We start from the raw sequence: 19,416 nt of genomic DNA, 5'->3' as shown, positions 1-19,416 counted from the left end.
ATATACAGTATTCAAAACACTTTTTTTTCCTTGTTGTGGACAATAAAACCATATTTACAACAATTTGATTTAGTATCACTTTAGTAACATACACTGTAGTTGGGTCCAATGAAAATAATGGTATAAAACGAAGGATTCACACTGACATCCGTTTTCATTATTTGATCACATTTTCATGATGACTGAGTGGTTGTGTTGAGGACACCAGAGTCATAAGGACTCCGCTGCTCACCATTTTCGTTGCCTTGTGAGCTGTCCATGGTTCTGAAAATTGTGACTTTTCCAACTGGCTGCACAACCATGTTGCTGAAACCGAATTTAATGGCCACAGATCAATGATGACAAAGTCATCTTCAACAGACACTATTAAACGGCAACAATAAAATAACACAATATGTCCATGTTATGACAAGCCTGCTTCAGAGTCAATGATCCTTATTTCATTATTCTGGATGTAGCTTGTCATATCGCACTTTCATTATTACACTTTTAAAAAGTTGAGAGCAAAGACTTTTTGTGAGTTGTCACGCATCACCGGCAAACATATTTATCTAATCAACGTGTTTTCTTCCCGCAGTGGTGCTGCTGAACTCTAAAGAGACTCAGGCAGAGCTGGGCTGGACCTCGTATCCCCCCAATGGGGTGAGTTGGCCTCTTAAAATTTCTTTGCTATTTTTGTGTTTGTTGACATGCTCATTGAGTTGCTGTGTTTGGTAGCACAGCTGCTCGCTTAACATCTGGCTCATCAGTTTTCCCATCCCTTCTCACCTTGTTAATATCCCTGTCTCAGAGCGAGTGCATATCTGTACATCTGTTTGTGTTAACGCCAGGAGGAAAAGGAATAATGGTGTTAGATTTATGGTTGTAATATTGCAAGACAGTGTTGTTTGATAAACACATTTTGTAACTTTGGCCAGTAGGTAGTAATAATCGCCAATAAGTATACCATTTGGTAGCTTAGTATATATGGGAATCTACATTATTTAAGAAAAATAGAACATCATAATCGACTTAAAATAGCCATGGGCCGATTACCGGTTTGACCGTTTACCGTGAATACTGACTGTTACCGTTTATAAGCTCCCCTTTTGTTTTTTGAGGTGACGTCTAAGTAAGACACAATATGGCTGCTTGTAGAGATAAGTAAACAAGCCACCTCTTTGAAGTTAATGGCCTCTAATTATTTTTCTTCTCCTTGTCTGTGAGCAAGAAGAAGAACACGGTTGTCTTTTTGCTCTGTTAATATGCATTGTCCTTAAAAAAGGAAAAAGTGCCAGTGAATGAATGCTAGTTAGCCCCAAGAATAACATGAGTAGCCCGCAGGTCTGTTCTAAAAAAAAATACCTCACTAGTGACACTGACTTACTAAGTAGAATTAAAACATAATTAAAGTTTAGTTAGTTGTAATTTATTTTTATTTTTATTTTTTCATATTGGTTCAGAAAATGAATAAATGAATGATTGAATGAAATAAATTGTGTTATGTAGGGAAACGTTGTTTTTATGTACCCTCTTTAAGTATTTAAAAAGAAGAAGTTATTTTAGAGCTGTAATTTGAACACCTAGTTAGCCCCAAGGACAACATGAGTAGCCATGGGTCTGTTCTGAAAGTGACACTGTGAGTTGCTAAGAAATAAATCAGAAGATGTATTAATTAATTTACTTATTTATTCATTTAAATACAAAATGGCACATTTTCAGTGTACCAAATATTATACATTTTGTTTAAAAATAAAACATACTGTGTTCAAATGGGGGGGCTACTGCAATAGTTTTGCTCACGGTTATCCTACCATCACAATTTAATATCAGGCCACTCCTAGACCTAAGCTAACACAAAAACAACCTACCAACTGCAAAAGCAGCTTAAAACTAATCAACTTGTCAGTGTTCTATACCACATGGTCTGATTTGGGAATCTGAATCAACCATTCACACCTGTGAGCAATTTACAGCATTCAGTTTGCTTATGTTTAGGAACGTGGAAGGAAGCTGCAGTTCTCGCCACTTATCAACAAATCATTTATCAAGAGGGCATGGAGAATTTCAGATGATCCCTAACGATGTTTCCATTTGTGCACGCTGCGTTAGGCGTTATCGGATTATCATTTAAATTCTGAAGGTAGCATACCATAGCATCTCTGTAACAAAATTGAAATCAATAATTATTAAATGGATATATAGCAACACTTTATTGTTGTAGTAATACATGGGTGAACAACAGGATCCATAACAAGGACACGACTTCTATTTTGATATTTATTTACGTACGAGTTCCTCATGCACTGATTTAAAGTTTGACTCTTGTGGAAAACAGTTTGTTGGTTGGCCGGCGCGTGTCAGAGCTGAGCACAAACACAACAGTTTCACCAAATTGCATCCACTTGTCGTGCTGCTTGTCAGATTGGCCGCTCGATGAAAGAATCAATTGATGCATCAATCGCCCCCCCTTCTGAAAAGACGCATTTGTCACCATGGCACTGGTGTTGTTTTGCACAAGACCAGCACTAACAAGCCATTTTCAATGTCGGCTTTGCCGCTTGACTGTGTTGAGTCAGAAAATAACTCTTTATCAGTAATGAATCCATCATAGGTTGGGCTGCACCCACACTGAATCTTGATTCATCTTTCTGAGACAATTTTAATCTTCCAACTTTGCCGGAAAATGTTGGGGAGAGCAATTCTAGTCAAGAAACATTTACAGTGTGGAGGAACTGGAGTGCCCTGGGAAGTGATGACGCCATATCTGATTCAATTTTCACTTCCTGAAATTCTCACAATACTTCTGTCCATTTAGAGTACAGTATGTTACACAGGACAAAAATGAATGTCTTGGTGGGAACACTAGATCACTCCGCCAGCTTCTCTCCAATTGTGTCAAAACGGGGGGCTTTAGGACCCAGATGCGGGAAGGCAGAGCAAGGAGGCAGGGGTGTAGTTCAAAAAAAAGGGATTTAATTTCTATTAACAAAAAGGTTTCCAAAGTTCAAAAACATAAAACAAAGCATGAACTTGAACAAAAGAGGGAACAAAAAAAACAGACAGCAACAAAACATGAACTTGAACTTGGGAGGGAACAGAAAACAGGCAGCATGACATGAGGACAAACATACATACCACAATGCACCAACACAGACAGAGGAGAGACAGCAGACTAAATACACCAACACTAATGACGCAACAAGACACACCTGGACCAGACACAAGTGGCTGAGGGCACTGATTGGACAACACAAGGAAGGGCAGGGTCACAATCAACAAGACAAGGAAAACACACAAGGAAAGCAGAAACTGAACATGACAGAACCAAAACCAAAACATGACAGAACCCCTCCGTCGAGGGACGGCTTCCAGACGTCCCTTAAAAAGTTCAAAAACAGGGCGGGCGGAGGGGGCGCGGAGGCGGGAACCTGACACATCCCTCCAGTCTAGTCCGGGGGACGTCCTGGACGCCAGACGAGGGGAGCCCGGCGGCGCTGATCTGGAGGGCGCCCCGGACGCCACACCGGAATAGGACGGCCGTGGGATGAACATCTCCTGTCCACCCCCATGGGCCTGACGCCGCCATGGAAGAAGCGAAGAGACCCCGCACGAGAGCGGCCGAAGCCAGGAGGCCCGGGGCTGCAGAGGGTGAGAACGCCCGGGGTCCTGAAGCTGCCGTGGAGGCGCGAGGACTTGAGGCGGCCGTGGAGGCTGCCGTGGAGGCGCGAAGACTTGAGGCTGCCGTGGAGGCGCGAAGACTTGAGGCTGCCGTGGAGGCGCGAAGACTTGAGGCTGCCGTGGAGGCGGCCGACGAGGCGCGATGACTTGAGGCTGCCGTGGAGGCGGCACGGAGTCCGGGGACTGTCGCGGAGCCGGCACGGAGTCCGGGGCCTGCTGTGGAGCTGATATGGGAACTTGGAGCTGACGCGGAGCCGGAAGTTGCTGTGGAGCTGATCCGGAATCCTGGGGTTGTCGCAAAGCCGGGACGGAAACCTGGGCCTGACGCGGAGCTGATACGGGATCTTGGGGCTGACGTGAAAACGGGACGGAAACCTGGCCCGACGCGGAGCTGATATGGGATCTTGGGGCTGACGTGAAAACGGGACGGGATCTTGGGGCTGACGTGAAAACGGGACGGGATCTTGGGGCTGACGTGAAAACGAGACGGGATCTTGGGGCTGACGTGAAAACGAGACGGGATCTTGGGGCTGACGTGAAAACGAGACGGGATCTTGGGGCTGACGTGAAAACGAGACGGGATCTTGGGGCTGACGTGAAAACGAGACGGGATCTTGGGGCTGACGCGGAGCCGGCACGGAGTCCGGGGGCCGACGCGGAGCCGGCACGGAGTCCGGGGGCCGACGCGGCTCGGAGACCTGAGTCTCCGACGGCCGACGCGGCTCGGAGACCTGAGTCTCCGACGGCCGACGCGGCTCGGAGACCTGAGTCTCCGACGGCCGACGCGGCTCGGAGACCTGAGGCTCCGACGGCCGACGCGGCTCGGAGACCTGAGGCTCCGACGGCCGACGCGGCTCGGAGACCTGAGGCTCCGACGGCCGACGCGGCTCGGGGACTTGGGGCTGCCGCGGAGCCGGCACGGAGTCCGGGAGCTGCCACGGAGGCGGCACGGAGTCCGGGAGCTGCCGCGGAGTCGGTACGGGAACCTGGGACTGCGGTGGCAGACGTGGCACGATAGGGACTTGAGGCTGCGACGGTAGACCTGGCAGGATAGGGACTTGAGGCTGCGGCGGCAGTCCTGGCAGGGAAAGGGACATGAGGATGTGGCGGCAGTCCTGGCAGAGAGGCTTGAAGCTGTGGCGGCAGACCTGGCAGATGACTTGAGGCAGCGGCGGCAGGCGTGGTAGGACAGGTACTTGAGGCTGCGGCTGAGCCGATACGGGGACCTGGGGCTGCGGCGGAGCCGACACGGGGACCTGGGGCTGCGGAGGCAGACGTGGCTCGGGGAGTTGCGGCTGGCGACTCCGAGCGCCACCATCTGAAGCCCAACGACGCCCAACTCCCTTAACCAAAGAGGACAGCAGGTCCATTTGGGCGGCCATGATGTGCTGGAGCTCCTCCTGGCGCGCCAGGCGCGCCTCCTGATTCCCCATCATGGTTTTCAGCACTCCCGCTGGGTCCTTCTCTGGTTGGTGCATTCTGTCAAAACGGGGGGCTTTAGGACCCAGATGCGGGAAGGCAGAGCAAGGAGGCAGGGGTGTAGTTCAAAAAAAAGGGATTTAATTTCTATTAACAAAAAGGTTTCCAAAGTTCAAAAACATAAAACAAAGCATGAACTTGAACTTGAACAAAAGAGGGAACAAAAAAAACAGACAGCAACAAAACATGAACTTGAACTAGAACTTGGGAGGGAACAGAAAACAGGCAGCATGACATGAGGACAAACATACATACCACAATGCACCAACACAGACAGAGGAGAGACAGCAGACTAAATACACCAACACTAATGACGCAACAAGACACACCTGGACCAGACACAAGTGGCTGAGGGCACTGATTGGACAACACAAGGAAGGGCAGGGTCACAATCAACAAGACAAGGAAAACACACAAGGAAAGCAGAAACTGAACATGACAGAACCAAAACCAAAACATGACAAATTGGAGGCGGTTGTCTGACGTAGCGACGCCATCATCTGTATGTTCTTGCATAAGAAAAACATAAAAAAAACGTTTAAATACGTTTTGGGGAGTGCATGACAAAGTATTAAAAAAATCATTTTCAAAGATTTGAATGGCTGTAATTGTTTCTCTTTTCTCCCTCCCAGTGGGAGGAGATAAGTGGCGTCGATGAAAAGTACAAGCCCATCCGGACCTACCAGGTGTGCAACGTGATGGAGCCCAGCCAGCAGAACAACTGGCTGCAGACTGGCTGGGTGGCCCGTCGAGGCGGCCAGCGCATCTTCGTGGAGCTTCAGTTCACACTCCGCGACTGCAACAGCATCCCCGGCGTGGCGGGCACTTGCAAGGAAACCTTCAACCTCCTCTACGTCGAATCGGACCGGGACCTCGGCGGCGTGACCCGAGAGGACCGCTACACTAAAATTGACACCATCGCTGCCGACGAGAGCTTCACGCAGGGCGATTTGGGCGAGCGCAAGATGAAGCTGAACACCGAGGTACGGGAGATCGGTCATCTCAACCGCAGGGGTTTCCACCTGGCGTTCCAGGATGTCGGCGCCTGTGTAGCCCTGGTGGCCGTGCGGGTGTACTACAAGCGCTGCCTCGCCACCGTCCAGAACTTGGCCATCTTTCCCGACACGGTAGCCGAGGCGGCTTTTTCCACGCTGGTCGAGGTGCGCGGCAGCTGCGTCAACAACTCTGAGGTGGACGCCGACAGCCCTCCCAGGATGCATTGCAGTGCCGAAGGGGAATGGCTGGTGCCCATTGGGAAATGCAGCTGCAGTGCAGGTTACGAGGAGGGACACAGCAGCTGTGAAGGTAGGAAAACATCAACAATGTGCAACGTTTGGGAAAATAAGTATGAATAGAATAAAAATATCCACAATGAGCTAACTGTCATGCAATTAAAACGATGATTTGTGTAGAGATATGAAAGTGTCTATTGATGTCAAAATGTTCTATCACATGACAACAATGCGAGACAAATGAATCAACCAGAATAAAGAAACAACCACAGAACAAAGACGGCCTCTCAAATACAATAGTGCAGATTTTCCTTCAAAATAACATTTATGGTTATTTTTAAAGGATATAAAATTCCCCTGCTAGCTAATATGCTACAATAAAGCTGTTTGTCATCAGTATGAGAAAAACGCGTAATACCCGCTTTATATACGTACAGTACATGCATACTATGAAGATATCTTTTTGTGCTACTGCTTTTACAGCACACTAGGACATGCGCACATTAGCTGTGATGATAACACTGATGACACTGAATAACAATGCACTAACAAAGCAATCACATAATTGCGCGTCAACATTAGACGAGACAGCTCCTCCTGCGGAGGAGGGGATAGCACTGATTTATAACCCATTATTTCCACGAGGGTTCGCCCGACTTCTTACAGAGAAGGACGTACGACCCAGCGTCGGATGGTTATACTCGATCATAGTTTTTGCCATTCCTATTTGTTGTATTAAATGCTCAAAGGCAAGTTTCAGTGTATTGGAATTGTGTTTGGATACAAACATTGCAAGAAAAAAGGTTATTTTAGTTAACTAAAACTAATGAAATAAATAAAAATAAAAACATTTAAGTAGTAAAAAAAGTAATGTAAAAAATAAAAAACTGAAACTATATCTTACATTTATGAAAATATATTTTGTTTTTGTCTTTTCAGTTGTTTGAGAATTAATTTACTTAATTACACAGTACGTAGTTACTTTTTTTCAATTTTGACCCGATATACTCCATATATTCAAACAACAACAACTAAATCTACCACTAAAACCGCTAAAAAGTAAAACTAAATGTTCAAGAAAATAAAAACTAACAAGCAAAATTTTCCTCCATTTTCCTCTTTTCAGTCGTTTATTTAATTACACATTACTTAGTTACTTTTTTAAATCTTGCTTCCGACAAATACCCCATATATAAAAAAAAAAAAATCAAAATTAAATAAAACTAGTACTACAACTAATAAACTAAAACGAAGCATTTTTTTTTTTTTTGAAAATCAGAACGAATAAATACTAACAAGCAGAAAATGTCCTTCAATTTGGGCTTTTCAGTCATTTACTTAATTACCCAGTACTTAAGTTTTTTTTTTTATCTTGCATCCAGCAAATACTCCAGATATTTATTAAAAACAACAAACAAACCTAAAACCTATTTTTTTTTTAACTCAAATGAAGCATTTTCGAGAAAATAAGAACTAACAAGCAAAAATTTCCTTCGTTTTCAGAGTACTTAATTACTTTTTACTTAATTACCCAGTACTTAATTGTTGTTGTTTTTTACAAATACTCCATAGATATATAAAATAAAAATAAAAATAACAACTAAAACTCATACTAAAACTAACAAAAACTAAAATGAAGCATTTTCGAGCAAATAAAAACAAGCAAAATTTTCCTTTGTTTTTGGAGTACTTAATAAATTTTTTGCACCTGACAAATAGTCCATATATAAAAATAAAAAAACTTAATACTGAAACTAAAAACGTATCTAAAACCAAGCATTTTCAAGAAAATAAAAACAAATTAAAATATATAAACTGCTCTAAAAAAAAATTCAAACTAACTGAATTTAATTAAAAAAAAGTCAAAACAAAATAGAAACTATGATGAAGATTATAACTCAAGAATTGGGGGAAGGAATTACATTGTAGATATTTTACATTTTACAATTCCTCACAGTACATAGTACATACACTCGTACAATACGTAAGGTAGAAAAAGAAAAATCTAAAAATCTTGCTAAAAACTGAATTATTAATTAATGAGGTCAATAGATAGCCACATTTTTTTCAACATTGACATCAGCAACGAGGGCTGCATCATCAAATCCGTCATGTCGCCACAATATATGTGTGCATCCAAAAAAGATGCAAAACCCACGACGACATTGTTGCGCATCTCAAGACGTGGTACGTGAAGCGGCAAGGCGTCCCAATCTGAATGTGCTTGTGCTTCTGTGTGTGAACATGGTGACTAATGTACTGTGCCCTCATTCTGTTGAAAACCACAGCTTCACTTCTGGCATTTACATCCAGCCAAAATGAGACCCGTGCGCACACACATTCCCACTCGCGCGTCATGTGTGAAGTGCGTAGGGTGGGCGAGATGCTGACGTAAAAACAGTCAGATACTATTCAAATGTTTTGACATAAGACGTTGCTCATTGGCGAGCAAAAATTGAATCTCCAGATTGGAGCGTCAAAACTTTTGCAGCTCATTTTGCTTTGTTTTGGAATGTATCGTGGGTGATAATGTGCAGAAATTCCTTGTATCCCATTCAATCAAATTAGTGATACTGTGTTTTTTTCAAGGCCGATGCCGATACCAATTATTAGTAGTCAAGGAGAACGATAACCGATATGTCAAGGTGATATTCATTGGCAGTAAAAGAGAAAATATTAGTGTTAGAAAAAATAAATAAAAAATAAAATGAAAAATACTGTTTCTTTTTTTAAACATATAAAGAATTGACAGCTTTGTTTAAAAAATATAGCAAAAATTGCAGGGAGCTTTCATGGTCATCAGCATTTTTAAGTACGTTTTTTACTGTAAATAGTTTTCCAAAATTTCAAGATAATTTCTTTAAAAAAAAAAAAAAATTTTAAACTACAAAGTTCAGGGAGATTTTTTTTTTATATAGTGGAAATGTAACTAAATCCATGAATTAAAAGTTCCCATTATCTCACTGAGCGACAGATGCGTGCGAATGTAGCTAATTTGGGTTTTTCGTCAGGGTTCGGAAAAGTTTTCCAAAGATCTTTGCAGACAGTGAAAAATTGTCTGAATATGTTTTAAAAGTCTTTGAGACAAGTAAGAACTCTCACAAATCATGACAAAAACCCCAAATTTACCAGATTTTGTTAAAAGGCCGATGCCGATATTTGTCAAAATGCCAAATATCAGCCCGCCCGATCATCGGTTTATCCCTAAATCAAATTAAAATGCAGATGCATACCCGCACCAGGTGGTGCACATTTTTGCAGTTGGGATTTTTGTTTGTACAAGAAATCTAATCTGCTGATGTGCTGAATACATAACTAGAAATGGTTACATGATGTGCTACTGGTAAGGAAATAGACTGATTGTGTGATGTGGTGCTGGATAGAAAATGTTTGAGTGTATGAATGAGTTGTTTTCACAAGTCAGAACAAAACGGAGAGCTGACAGTTGAGTGGAAGAAGTGCTCACTCTCCTTCTCTTAGCGCCAAATTCTATTCATTTTGTTGCCAGAGGAACTTACAGTGCATTTTTATACTCGACAGATACTCCATTAGGTACACCTCCAGGAGCTGTAGCTAAAGATCTGTAGTAGTAGAAGTAGCAACAAGCAACATGGTTTGGAATGAATGAATGAATGAATATATGTTGCGATAGCACATGCACAGAAGTACAGAGTGACAAAACTGGCTTTAACAGGCACAGCCTGTCCAAGAAATGTCAAAAATAACCAACAGAGGAAGATGAAATGGGAAAGCCCGTTGATTTGTCACTTCCTAGATGAGAAAGGAAACCACTAGAAGAGAAAAGGCATTGGAATAGGGTTGTGTGTACAGTATGTCCCTACGCTAAAGCACATCGTCTCATTGCCGTGGAGACAGCCTTTGCCTGTCTAAACAGGACACAGGAAGGAGGGAAAGTTAGTAAAGTGGATAGTAGCTTGGATTCATTATTTATGAATTTGAGTTTGCTAGTTAGTGTTATTGCTGTATTGGAAGCAATGTAACTCTTTTGTTTAAATGATCCTTAAAGTTTTGGTTTCCCTGCTGGAGCAGGAGCATTATGGAATTGAAAGTGTATATTATTTATGACAGTCTATTAGTGTTGCTTTTTAATAGCAATTTTTGTTTGCAAAATGTCCGAAATTTTTTTTGCTTAACACCTGCTTAACAGTTGTTGTTATTATGTCTAACTAAGATCACAAATTATAATACATTTCTGACGGTAGAAGTAACCTCTATGTAAGAATGCTGCCAAAAATGGAATCTCACCTGTTGTTTTCCAAACTTCAAACGATCATCTATATTAATGTAAAAACCTTTTCTGACACAAGATCGTTCGTTTCATTTCTGGTATGAATATGCAGACAGACTCCCAACTCCCATTGCACCGGAGCTATTGATTTTCCCTGATGCACCACTAAAATGAAGAATCAGGCTGGCAATGCTCATGCACATTTATAGTAAGAACAGACAAACTACACTCACACAGAGTTTTGTTGATTGCATTGTGTGTGGGAAGGGCATTAGGGCTCTATGTGCCAATAAAGTTTGTGGATTACCTGTGGAACGTAATTTAAAAAATGCAAATCAAAAACTCACTGATTCTCTTTTGAACATCTGCACAAAACTACTAATGTGTCTTATTCATGTGTGTAACGTAGCAAAAGCAAATGCATTAAGTGTCTCAACACAGGTCAATAATATTGAATAGCCTGTGAGTAGCTAATGATAACGGTGTGAGCTGTGTTGTGCAGTAGAGGATTATTAGCACACGCATTGTTACGGTCATGCCAATCTCCAGCAACACTGGATTACTGCAGAGGTTTTGCAGCATCAGTAGTTTACCATCTTTTATGCTTTTATTAAATCAGTGGGGTAAAAAATACGGAATAATTCTTGATGTAAAATCTTATAAAACATGTCTAATTAGTTTCGAGATACGAGAAAAAAATTGATCGGATGGTTAAATGTTTTTATTTTAATATATATATATATATATATATATATATATATATATATATATATTTATATATATATTTATATATATATATATATATATATATATATATATATATTTATATATATATTTATATATATATATATATATATATATATATATATATATATACTTGTTCGGAAATCACACAGACACACACACCCTCAAGGTCTCCATTTTCATTTTCCAGCAGACCAAAACTTAAAATTGTAGTTGAGGTGCATGACAATAAGTAATTAACAAACAAAAAGAAGTAATTAATAGACACTGTACATCATGAGCCAATACGTATTTAGCCGACATGCAGCTAGCGCATCTTGGGGAACTCGCAAACTTGGTCTCAAAATAACCCAATGTTTTGAGCTCTAGCCATTGACTACGTAAAAAAAAAAAAAAATGTTCAGATTGAAATTAATATTAAGATTCTATCTCAAATAAATAATAATAAAGGTGTGAATACAAGTTTGGCTAACATTGACAATAGATTAACACAGGATGAATGTTTGCATAGTTCAGCCTCTCTGTTTTTTTAATTAATCTATTTCTCCTTTCAATTTAATGTTAATCACTCCTCAATATTTCATGCGACATTTACTACAGATGACACACCACGAACGTCATGACGCATCACAAATGAAACGTAGCGTTATAACGTCACACATTTTCACTTTATGTTGTTTTAAGTGGGATGAAATTCAAATCAAATATCAACACTGTTAAAATTACAGATGAAAAGATTATTATGAGTGTAGTTCCAAAGCCCGTCTCCTCCACCCAACAATGTGCATAATGTATATTTGGAGGAGCTTCTACTGTATGTTGCTGAATGCAAAAGAAGAAGAAAAAAATCTTTACACAATTGGCTGGGACAAACAAAACTCTTAACTAGACAAAGGACAATTTCTGCAGAAATTGTGTGGGAATGCTGAAAAGCGGAATGCTATTATCTGAATGCTAAGATTTGAATGCATGTGCTTAAATCATTTCAGTGAAATGATAATCCATTTCCTGATATGATGGCCATGGATATATTTGCAATGTACATGTCGAAGGTGGGATTCGAACCCACGACCTCCTGGTTACTAGACAGCTGGTAATGATGATAAATTGTATGTATGGAAGTGGGCGTGGAAAGTAGGACTTAAAAAAAGTTAGTCAGTCCCATTGAAAATGAATGGGGAAAAGTTGATATTTAATATTAAATTAGTAGTATTATGTGGGGGTCGTTGCATGACAGAAAGTGGGGAGAATAAAATGCTATAATAAGTAAGAATAAAGAATCCCAATAACATATGTGGGAATGTTTGTCAGCATTCCCACAATCATAAAAGTTTATCACCGGGACTCAAGCTGTCAAAACCTTTAGATCAAAGTTTTTTTTTGCCAAAACATATTGAGGAGGCCTTGCACTCCAATCTCTCGAGAAATACAGCAAATTACAACCTTCGAGCGCTGGGTTTGGCTTCCTCCTTCAATGAATGTCTGATTGTAGAGAATGTATGCGGTGTTGAAAAGCTCGGGGTCATTTCCCTATGACACTTGAAATTGAATAACTACAAATGAATGTACAGTACAGTATGTAAGGGATGGATAAATGGAGGTTATCTTGCTACTGTTAATGAATAAGGAGCGCTTACTCCCCTGGCAGAGAAAAAAGACGTTGGCGGCGAGCGCGGCACTTGACCGGCCTCCAGTAAAACGTCGAAACAAATGTGCAGCAGGACATTACTGTGAATTAGCATTTCTGCTCACTCAGCTTCTCGGTGTGAAATGAAGACGTAAAAGAGAAAAGAATAGCGAATTAAACCGAGTGTAGGGAGCAGAGCTATTCTTCGCTTTACTGGCTGTCAGCAAGACTCGCGTGTGCGCTCTTTATCATATATCTCCAGCTTTACACTGATGGCTGCACACATGTTCTCCGGTCTCATTATGAAATGATGAAACGCCAGCAGTTGCTGCGGTCTGAGGCGAAATAAATTATGTAATAATTCACCTCGCAAACCGCGCTGTTTTCTGTGCATGTGTTTCTGTCACACTCGCAAGTTCCTTCCTCTTCTAATTAAGGCAGCCTGCTCTTTGCTATGTAATTACCGTGAGTGCGGAGCATGCCTTCAGCACATTCTCTTATTATCTTTCTGTTGTTTGCTGCTCAACAATCCAGCTCCTGGCGCCTTCACCACCCTGCTGTTCCTTCCTGTCGCTCTCCTTCGCTTTTTCCCCCACTTCACTTCATCACTTCTCTGACCTATTTACCCCCCGTGCACTCCCGACGCCGCACAAGTGTGCTGAAATTTTGTCTCAACAGTCAGAGTTACACGACTTGACTAGGGAGAGAACGATTATCGGCCCGGTCGGTTATCGGCGCCGATATTTGGTATTTAAACAAATATCGGTATCGGCCTTTTTCAAAAATCTGATGGCTGATCATTTTTTTCTCACTCTTTAAAAAAAGAGCAGTCAAGACGCTTTCAGTGTAACAATTGTATAAAATAATTCAACAGCATGTCCTTGTGCTATATATACATTTCCAGTAATTGTGCTTTTATACAATTTTTTTAAATACAGACTGTGATTATTTTGTTTTACAATCCAGATTGTTCCACAAATTGACACCTTGAGTTGAAATACATTGTTCGTTTTGTTCTATATTTAGTTTTTTTTTTGTTGTTTGGGGGGCTGTTCCTTTTAATTTGTACTCACTTTCCCTTTTTTTTTTTAAAGTTGATTTGCATGTTAACTGGTATGGATGGGCTCCATACATTATTTTAATGCGGTTAAACTCCATCAATTCATTAAATTTGAAAGTTTTTAGTTGTATAAATATTGAATTAGTGTGGTTTCTGTATCCACATCCGAAAAGGACGTGAATAAAATGTTTCCCTAACCCTAATAAAAAAAATTAAAATAAAAAAGAGAGCAAGGATGATGACATGTCAAATCGAATGAACAATACTGAGCTCTCCAGAAAAAAAAAAAAAAAAAAGAATAAAACGTTTCTGTTGAAGAAAAATGGGTTCGGTGAAGGTTTTGCCAGTACACCCCCACACTTCAATGCAATAGGTCAGCTCAATCAATAAATTATATAACAATAATAAAACATACCAGATCCAAAGCATAATAGATCCATATAAAACTGTTGACCTCAGGAAACAATTTATTTAGATTTCCAGTTAGTTTTATAAGAGACGCTGCATCTTTTTTTTGAAAGTAAAACAAAGATACCTGAAAGTTTAGTTATTATGGAATTTTGGATTTATTTATTGTAGAAAACTATAGGGAGCTATGACATTTACTTGTTTAGGTTTTCACTTAGTTTTTAAGACATACTTATGACCCTGGGAGTGCCCTGAAGTTTTTGTTAGAATTTTATAACATATATGACGATTGTCTAAGATTTGGAAGAAAAAAAAACATTTAGAAAATCTGAAAAGTTGTTCAATAAACATATGCTTTAAAGTATTCCAACAAAGAGTTAGAATTAATATTTAAAAAAAAACATTTTACGCCAATATTCGGCTCCAAATATTGGTTATCGGTCTCCTTGACTGGCAATAATTGGTATCGGTATCGGCCCCGGAAAAAAACATATCGGTCTATCTCTCGACTTGCCTGCATCTGTGACGTCTGCCTTGCTGTCCTGCACCGTTCCGTTGTGGATTTCCCTACTTTTTCAGCGCGCCTATCCATCAAGCTGTTATTCCGTCTCCCCGCCTGCCCCCCCTATTGGGACCATGTGGCGGGGTGAGGCGGGTGGAGAGGCAGGTTAACTGGCTGAAGTCTGCTCTATAAGCTGGAGATTTATTTGCTTCTGTTTGTATGTGCGTATGTGTGATTAAGATTTGGCACCAGTGCACAATCATCTTTGTGCTATTCGTACCCTGCGTTCCACTCATCTTCCCCCGTCATGACCTCATCGGCCCTCGCTTACTCATCTTGTTCTGGGTCTTGAACACGAAGCTCCTTATGTGTTCTCAGTCGTTACTCTCAAAGTTCTGTCGAGCTTTTGTAGAACGACTTTCCATCTAATACATTTAATAATTATATAACAATTAATTAGGTTTTAATTGTGTTTCCACAATTTAATCTTTAACACAAGAAGAAATTATACTACAACGGTCTTTTGAGATTAAAGTTTATATCTTTAATTAAACAACTCCAACTGAAATATTGATTGAAATAAACGGAAAAACAAAACAAATGAAAACAAATGAACACATTAGAAAAGGAAGATGTTTGAACCTAACTGACTGGAAAAAAAAAAGCACTCTCTGAACCGGCACAGCTCTGAGCCAAACCTCTTCACATTAAAATTAAAAACACAAACAAACTGTACAACTCCAGTCAAACTGATTTTATATATATATATATATATATATATATATATATATATATATATATATATATATATATATATATATATATATATATATATAGCATTACAGATGAAGAAGAAAAAAAAATTTGTGTCCACACCCCGACGTTTGTAAAAAAAGAAAACATCCACAGCTAACCGCATTAATGCGTTTTTAAGTAAGTTCATAACAATTCCAGACATTGAGGTGGCAACAGTTCCCCAAATTCTGTCCAATCAGAGTCCGCCTCCACAAATTGCGCCTACGATGAGATGCATGCCAAGCCTCTAGGCGGCAGTAGTTAGCCAGATACTGCTCGCCTCTTGACGTCACTTCACCATACGTCACGCAAGCACGGACTGTCAGCCGCTGATCTGAATATATGCGGATCAGTGCTGTCAGCGCACACGAGAATGAATTTTTATTCATTAAAAAAATACTTGGAAACAGTCAATCAATACATCATTAACGGCGCATAGAGGAAAACAAAGAGGATAAATACAAAATCTTAAAAAGCTTCACTTCTTTTTTTTTTTTACAACTTTTTTTTCCCACTCACTCACCACACACAAATATACAAACATGGTCTCCCCGATGGGGAAGCGAATTCTTTTTTTTTTTTTAACAACTTGGGGAGGTATGTGATTAAGTGACGTGTGTAGAGGACGACATAAAACTTTGTTTACTGACGCACGCACGCGACTGCAGAGCCGGAGAAATACGCAAATCGTCGCTTTGGCCGGAGTTTTTAGAAACCTTCGTTTGTAATGAAAAAAATTAAACTGCACACTCGCTTCTTCAAATACACAAATTCAGTCTGGAAAACTACTGTCAAAAGAGTTCCTATTGTGAACATAAAGTTGAAAGCTGAAAATATTTAATAATATAGAAAAACACTTCATGTCAAAAGCCATTTAGTAAAATGGATGTTAAATTATTGGATTCAATTAATTCAGAAATTGAAAAAATAAAAGTGTTCCAAGTGGGAATCAAACCCTGACCTTCCACATGCCAGTCCTTTGCTGTAACAACTGCACAACTCTGGATATGGAATGGATATTGTATGCAATTGTATTGAGTAATCGAGTATAATTAGATAAGATTCATATTGAAAAAAAGTTCATGTCAAATGACTTTTAATGAAATGGATGTTAACTTGTTGTATAATGACTATTTCTGAAATTGAAAAAAAAAAAGTGTTCCAAGCAGGGTTTGAACCCACACATTAGTAGGCCTGGGCAACGCCAGGAGGATGTTTCACCAGTGTGCTAAGCGTGACTTGGTCACAATTAAGGCTAATGGCGTAATTGATTCGAGCATTCCCACAATGATAGCACGATTATATTTCTGTGACAGAGACTCTCTACGCTTTGCTTTTTAGCCAGTAGCGACGGGTACCCGGAAACATCAAAGCCGCAGAAAAATATTTTCAGTTTGCAAAAAACCTGGCTACGTGTATACATAGCCTTATATTGATATGCCAACACTGTAGTCTTCTAAAACCTTAATTTTTACCTTACACTGGTACATTTTGTTGAAAGGAGACCTTGCAAAATCTGGCAACCAACTTCCCGTCCTCTTGCCGCTTCATTTTAGGAAGTTCTTAACAATGATCTCAAATCTATTAATAATTCCCTACTTAATCCAAAATGTTCCCGACGCTCTTCACCACCACATTTTTCACCCCTTCTCGATATACCAGATCGCTTTGGCTCTGTGCCCGCTTTGCCCATCTGGTCCTCCTGCTTCCCTCCATCCTTCCCCATCCATCTCTTCCCGAGCAGCGTCCCCGACTTCTGTTAGTCATCTCTTCCACCTGTCTTCACTTTAAATAATTCACCGTCTCCTGGGGGAGAAAAAAAAATCTAATGTGCTCTTTTGGGAAGGGCATCTGATATATTTGTTTGGCTAGCCTGCCAAGCAACATGTGGCAAGACGGCACACAAATAGACTCACAGCCCAACAAACTTTCACTCACTCTCATGTAAATGCAGAGCCATTGTCACATGAAATATCTTTGTTATTGAGTACGCGAGCTGGGCGGAGGCCAAGTAGTCACCGTTCATCCGTCTGCCGCCCTTTATTTGCACAGAAGCGGTCGAGGAAAGAATGGAAGCGAGAGACAAACAGGTCGTTATGAGTGTGGATGAGATGAACGTTGGGGGAGACGACAGCGCTGCCGAGCTGAAACGAACTGTCAGGGAATTCTTGTGGTTGTGCTGTTTGTTAGTCGATTTGCAAGAGAGCTGAATGCATAAAATATGAGTTGTAAAAGCGGCGGACAAATTCAAATGCATGTGTGGAGGTGGTGGGGACTCAAAAGTGAAAAGAAGCTGAACAATACGCGAGGAAAATAGAATAAAAGTAAAGTGAGTGAGTTATGGGCGAGCGAGAAATTAGAAGCTTCGGGGCTCTTAAAAAAGAAATTTTAAAGAAAGGTCAATATGAATAAGAGAAGTTCCAAGGCTGTGATGAATGAAAGAACAAAGAGTTGTAGGAAACAAACGAGGAGGAGGCGAGAGATAAGAGAACTTGTCACAACCAGTGAGACGACGAGTTAAACATGCAAATGAGAGCGCCACTCGCCTGTCCCACTTTGAATCTTCCATGCCAGGCTCATGCATTAAATACGGCCGACATGAATGCATTCAGGAACAGGTTGGCTCTCCAGCTTTAATCACTTTGCGTCCTCACATGATATGACGTCCTTATTTCTTTCAGCCTCCCCACCCCCTCTTCACATCGGATCTACATGAAACATTCAAGCACCTAGGAAAATATGGATTTAGAAATGTCTGCTGTCGTGTTAGGACAGCATTAAAGTAATATTATATATATATTATTAGTATTTTTATATATATATTTATATATATATATATATATATATATTAGGGGTGTCAAAATTTGTTCATGTTCAAATTAATTCTGAGTTATTTTAAAGTTCCTTTAACGCCACTTTTTTTTTTTTTTAAACGCCCGATTAATGACCGTGCCTTACTTGGATAGCATGTACTGGGGGAATTCCATTCGCAACGCAGCAGACACTTCCACGTCAAAATTTAGCAGTAATAAATGTAATAATAATGCATATATTTTTAAAAATTTTAAATGTGCAAAATTTGACAAGGTACTTCATGTTAAAGATTAGATATCTCCTAATATGAAAAGAAAAATGCAATTGTGCCATCTAATGGCAGAAAAATGACCAACACAAATCATTATCACACTCGTTTTTTACAGTAAATCTTTTTTAATTTTAACTCAATTTTATGAATTATACTGTATCAATGACTAAAAGATGCAGCCATATTCATTAGTTTAACATTTTTGTTCCACTTTTATGCTAACAAGAGTATGAAAACTCAGCAAAAAAATTGTACAATGTATACAATCATTTTATTTAGAACAGATATAAAATGTTGTGATTAATCGTGAGTTAATTATTGAAGTCATGCAATTAATTACGATTCACATAACATATTAAAATATCCACCCCCTTTTCTCTCAGTGCAGCCAACTGACTCCAAAAGTTCCCTTGATCATTTCTGAATGATCCAATTTTGACTTAAATGACCGATGATTATAAATAGAGTTCATCTGTGTGTAATCTACTCTCAGTATACATGCACTGACTCTGACATGGTCTCAGAGAGAGAGAGAGTTAAAAAAAATATATAGAGGAACACACCAGGCAGGTCTG

General features: G+C 40.1%; 1 protein-coding gene across 3 annotated transcripts in view; it reads left to right on the top strand.

The window, feature by feature from the left end:
• epha10 (EPH receptor A10) overlaps positions 1 to 19,416 on the top strand; it is a 437,494-nt gene that overhangs the window by 275,113 nt on the left and 142,965 nt on the right. For all 3 annotated transcript variants that reach the window (XM_077548084.1, XM_077548081.1, XM_077548083.1), the window contains 2 exons: positions 578 to 642; positions 5,772 to 6,444. In XM_077548084.1, coding sequence (XP_077404210.1) covers positions 578 to 642; positions 5,772 to 6,444 — 738 coding nt within the window. The remainder of the gene's footprint in view (positions 1 to 577; positions 643 to 5,771; positions 6,445 to 19,416) is intronic.

Source organism: Vanacampus margaritifer, chromosome 17 (genome assembly GCF_051991255.1).
Source record: "Vanacampus margaritifer isolate UIUO_Vmar chromosome 17, RoL_Vmar_1.0, whole genome shotgun sequence".
Lineage (NCBI taxonomy): Eukaryota > Metazoa > Chordata > Actinopteri > Syngnathiformes > Syngnathidae > Vanacampus > Vanacampus margaritifer.
The sequence above is the reverse complement of the archived record's forward strand: the minus strand, read 5'-3'. Positions and strand labels throughout refer to the sequence as shown.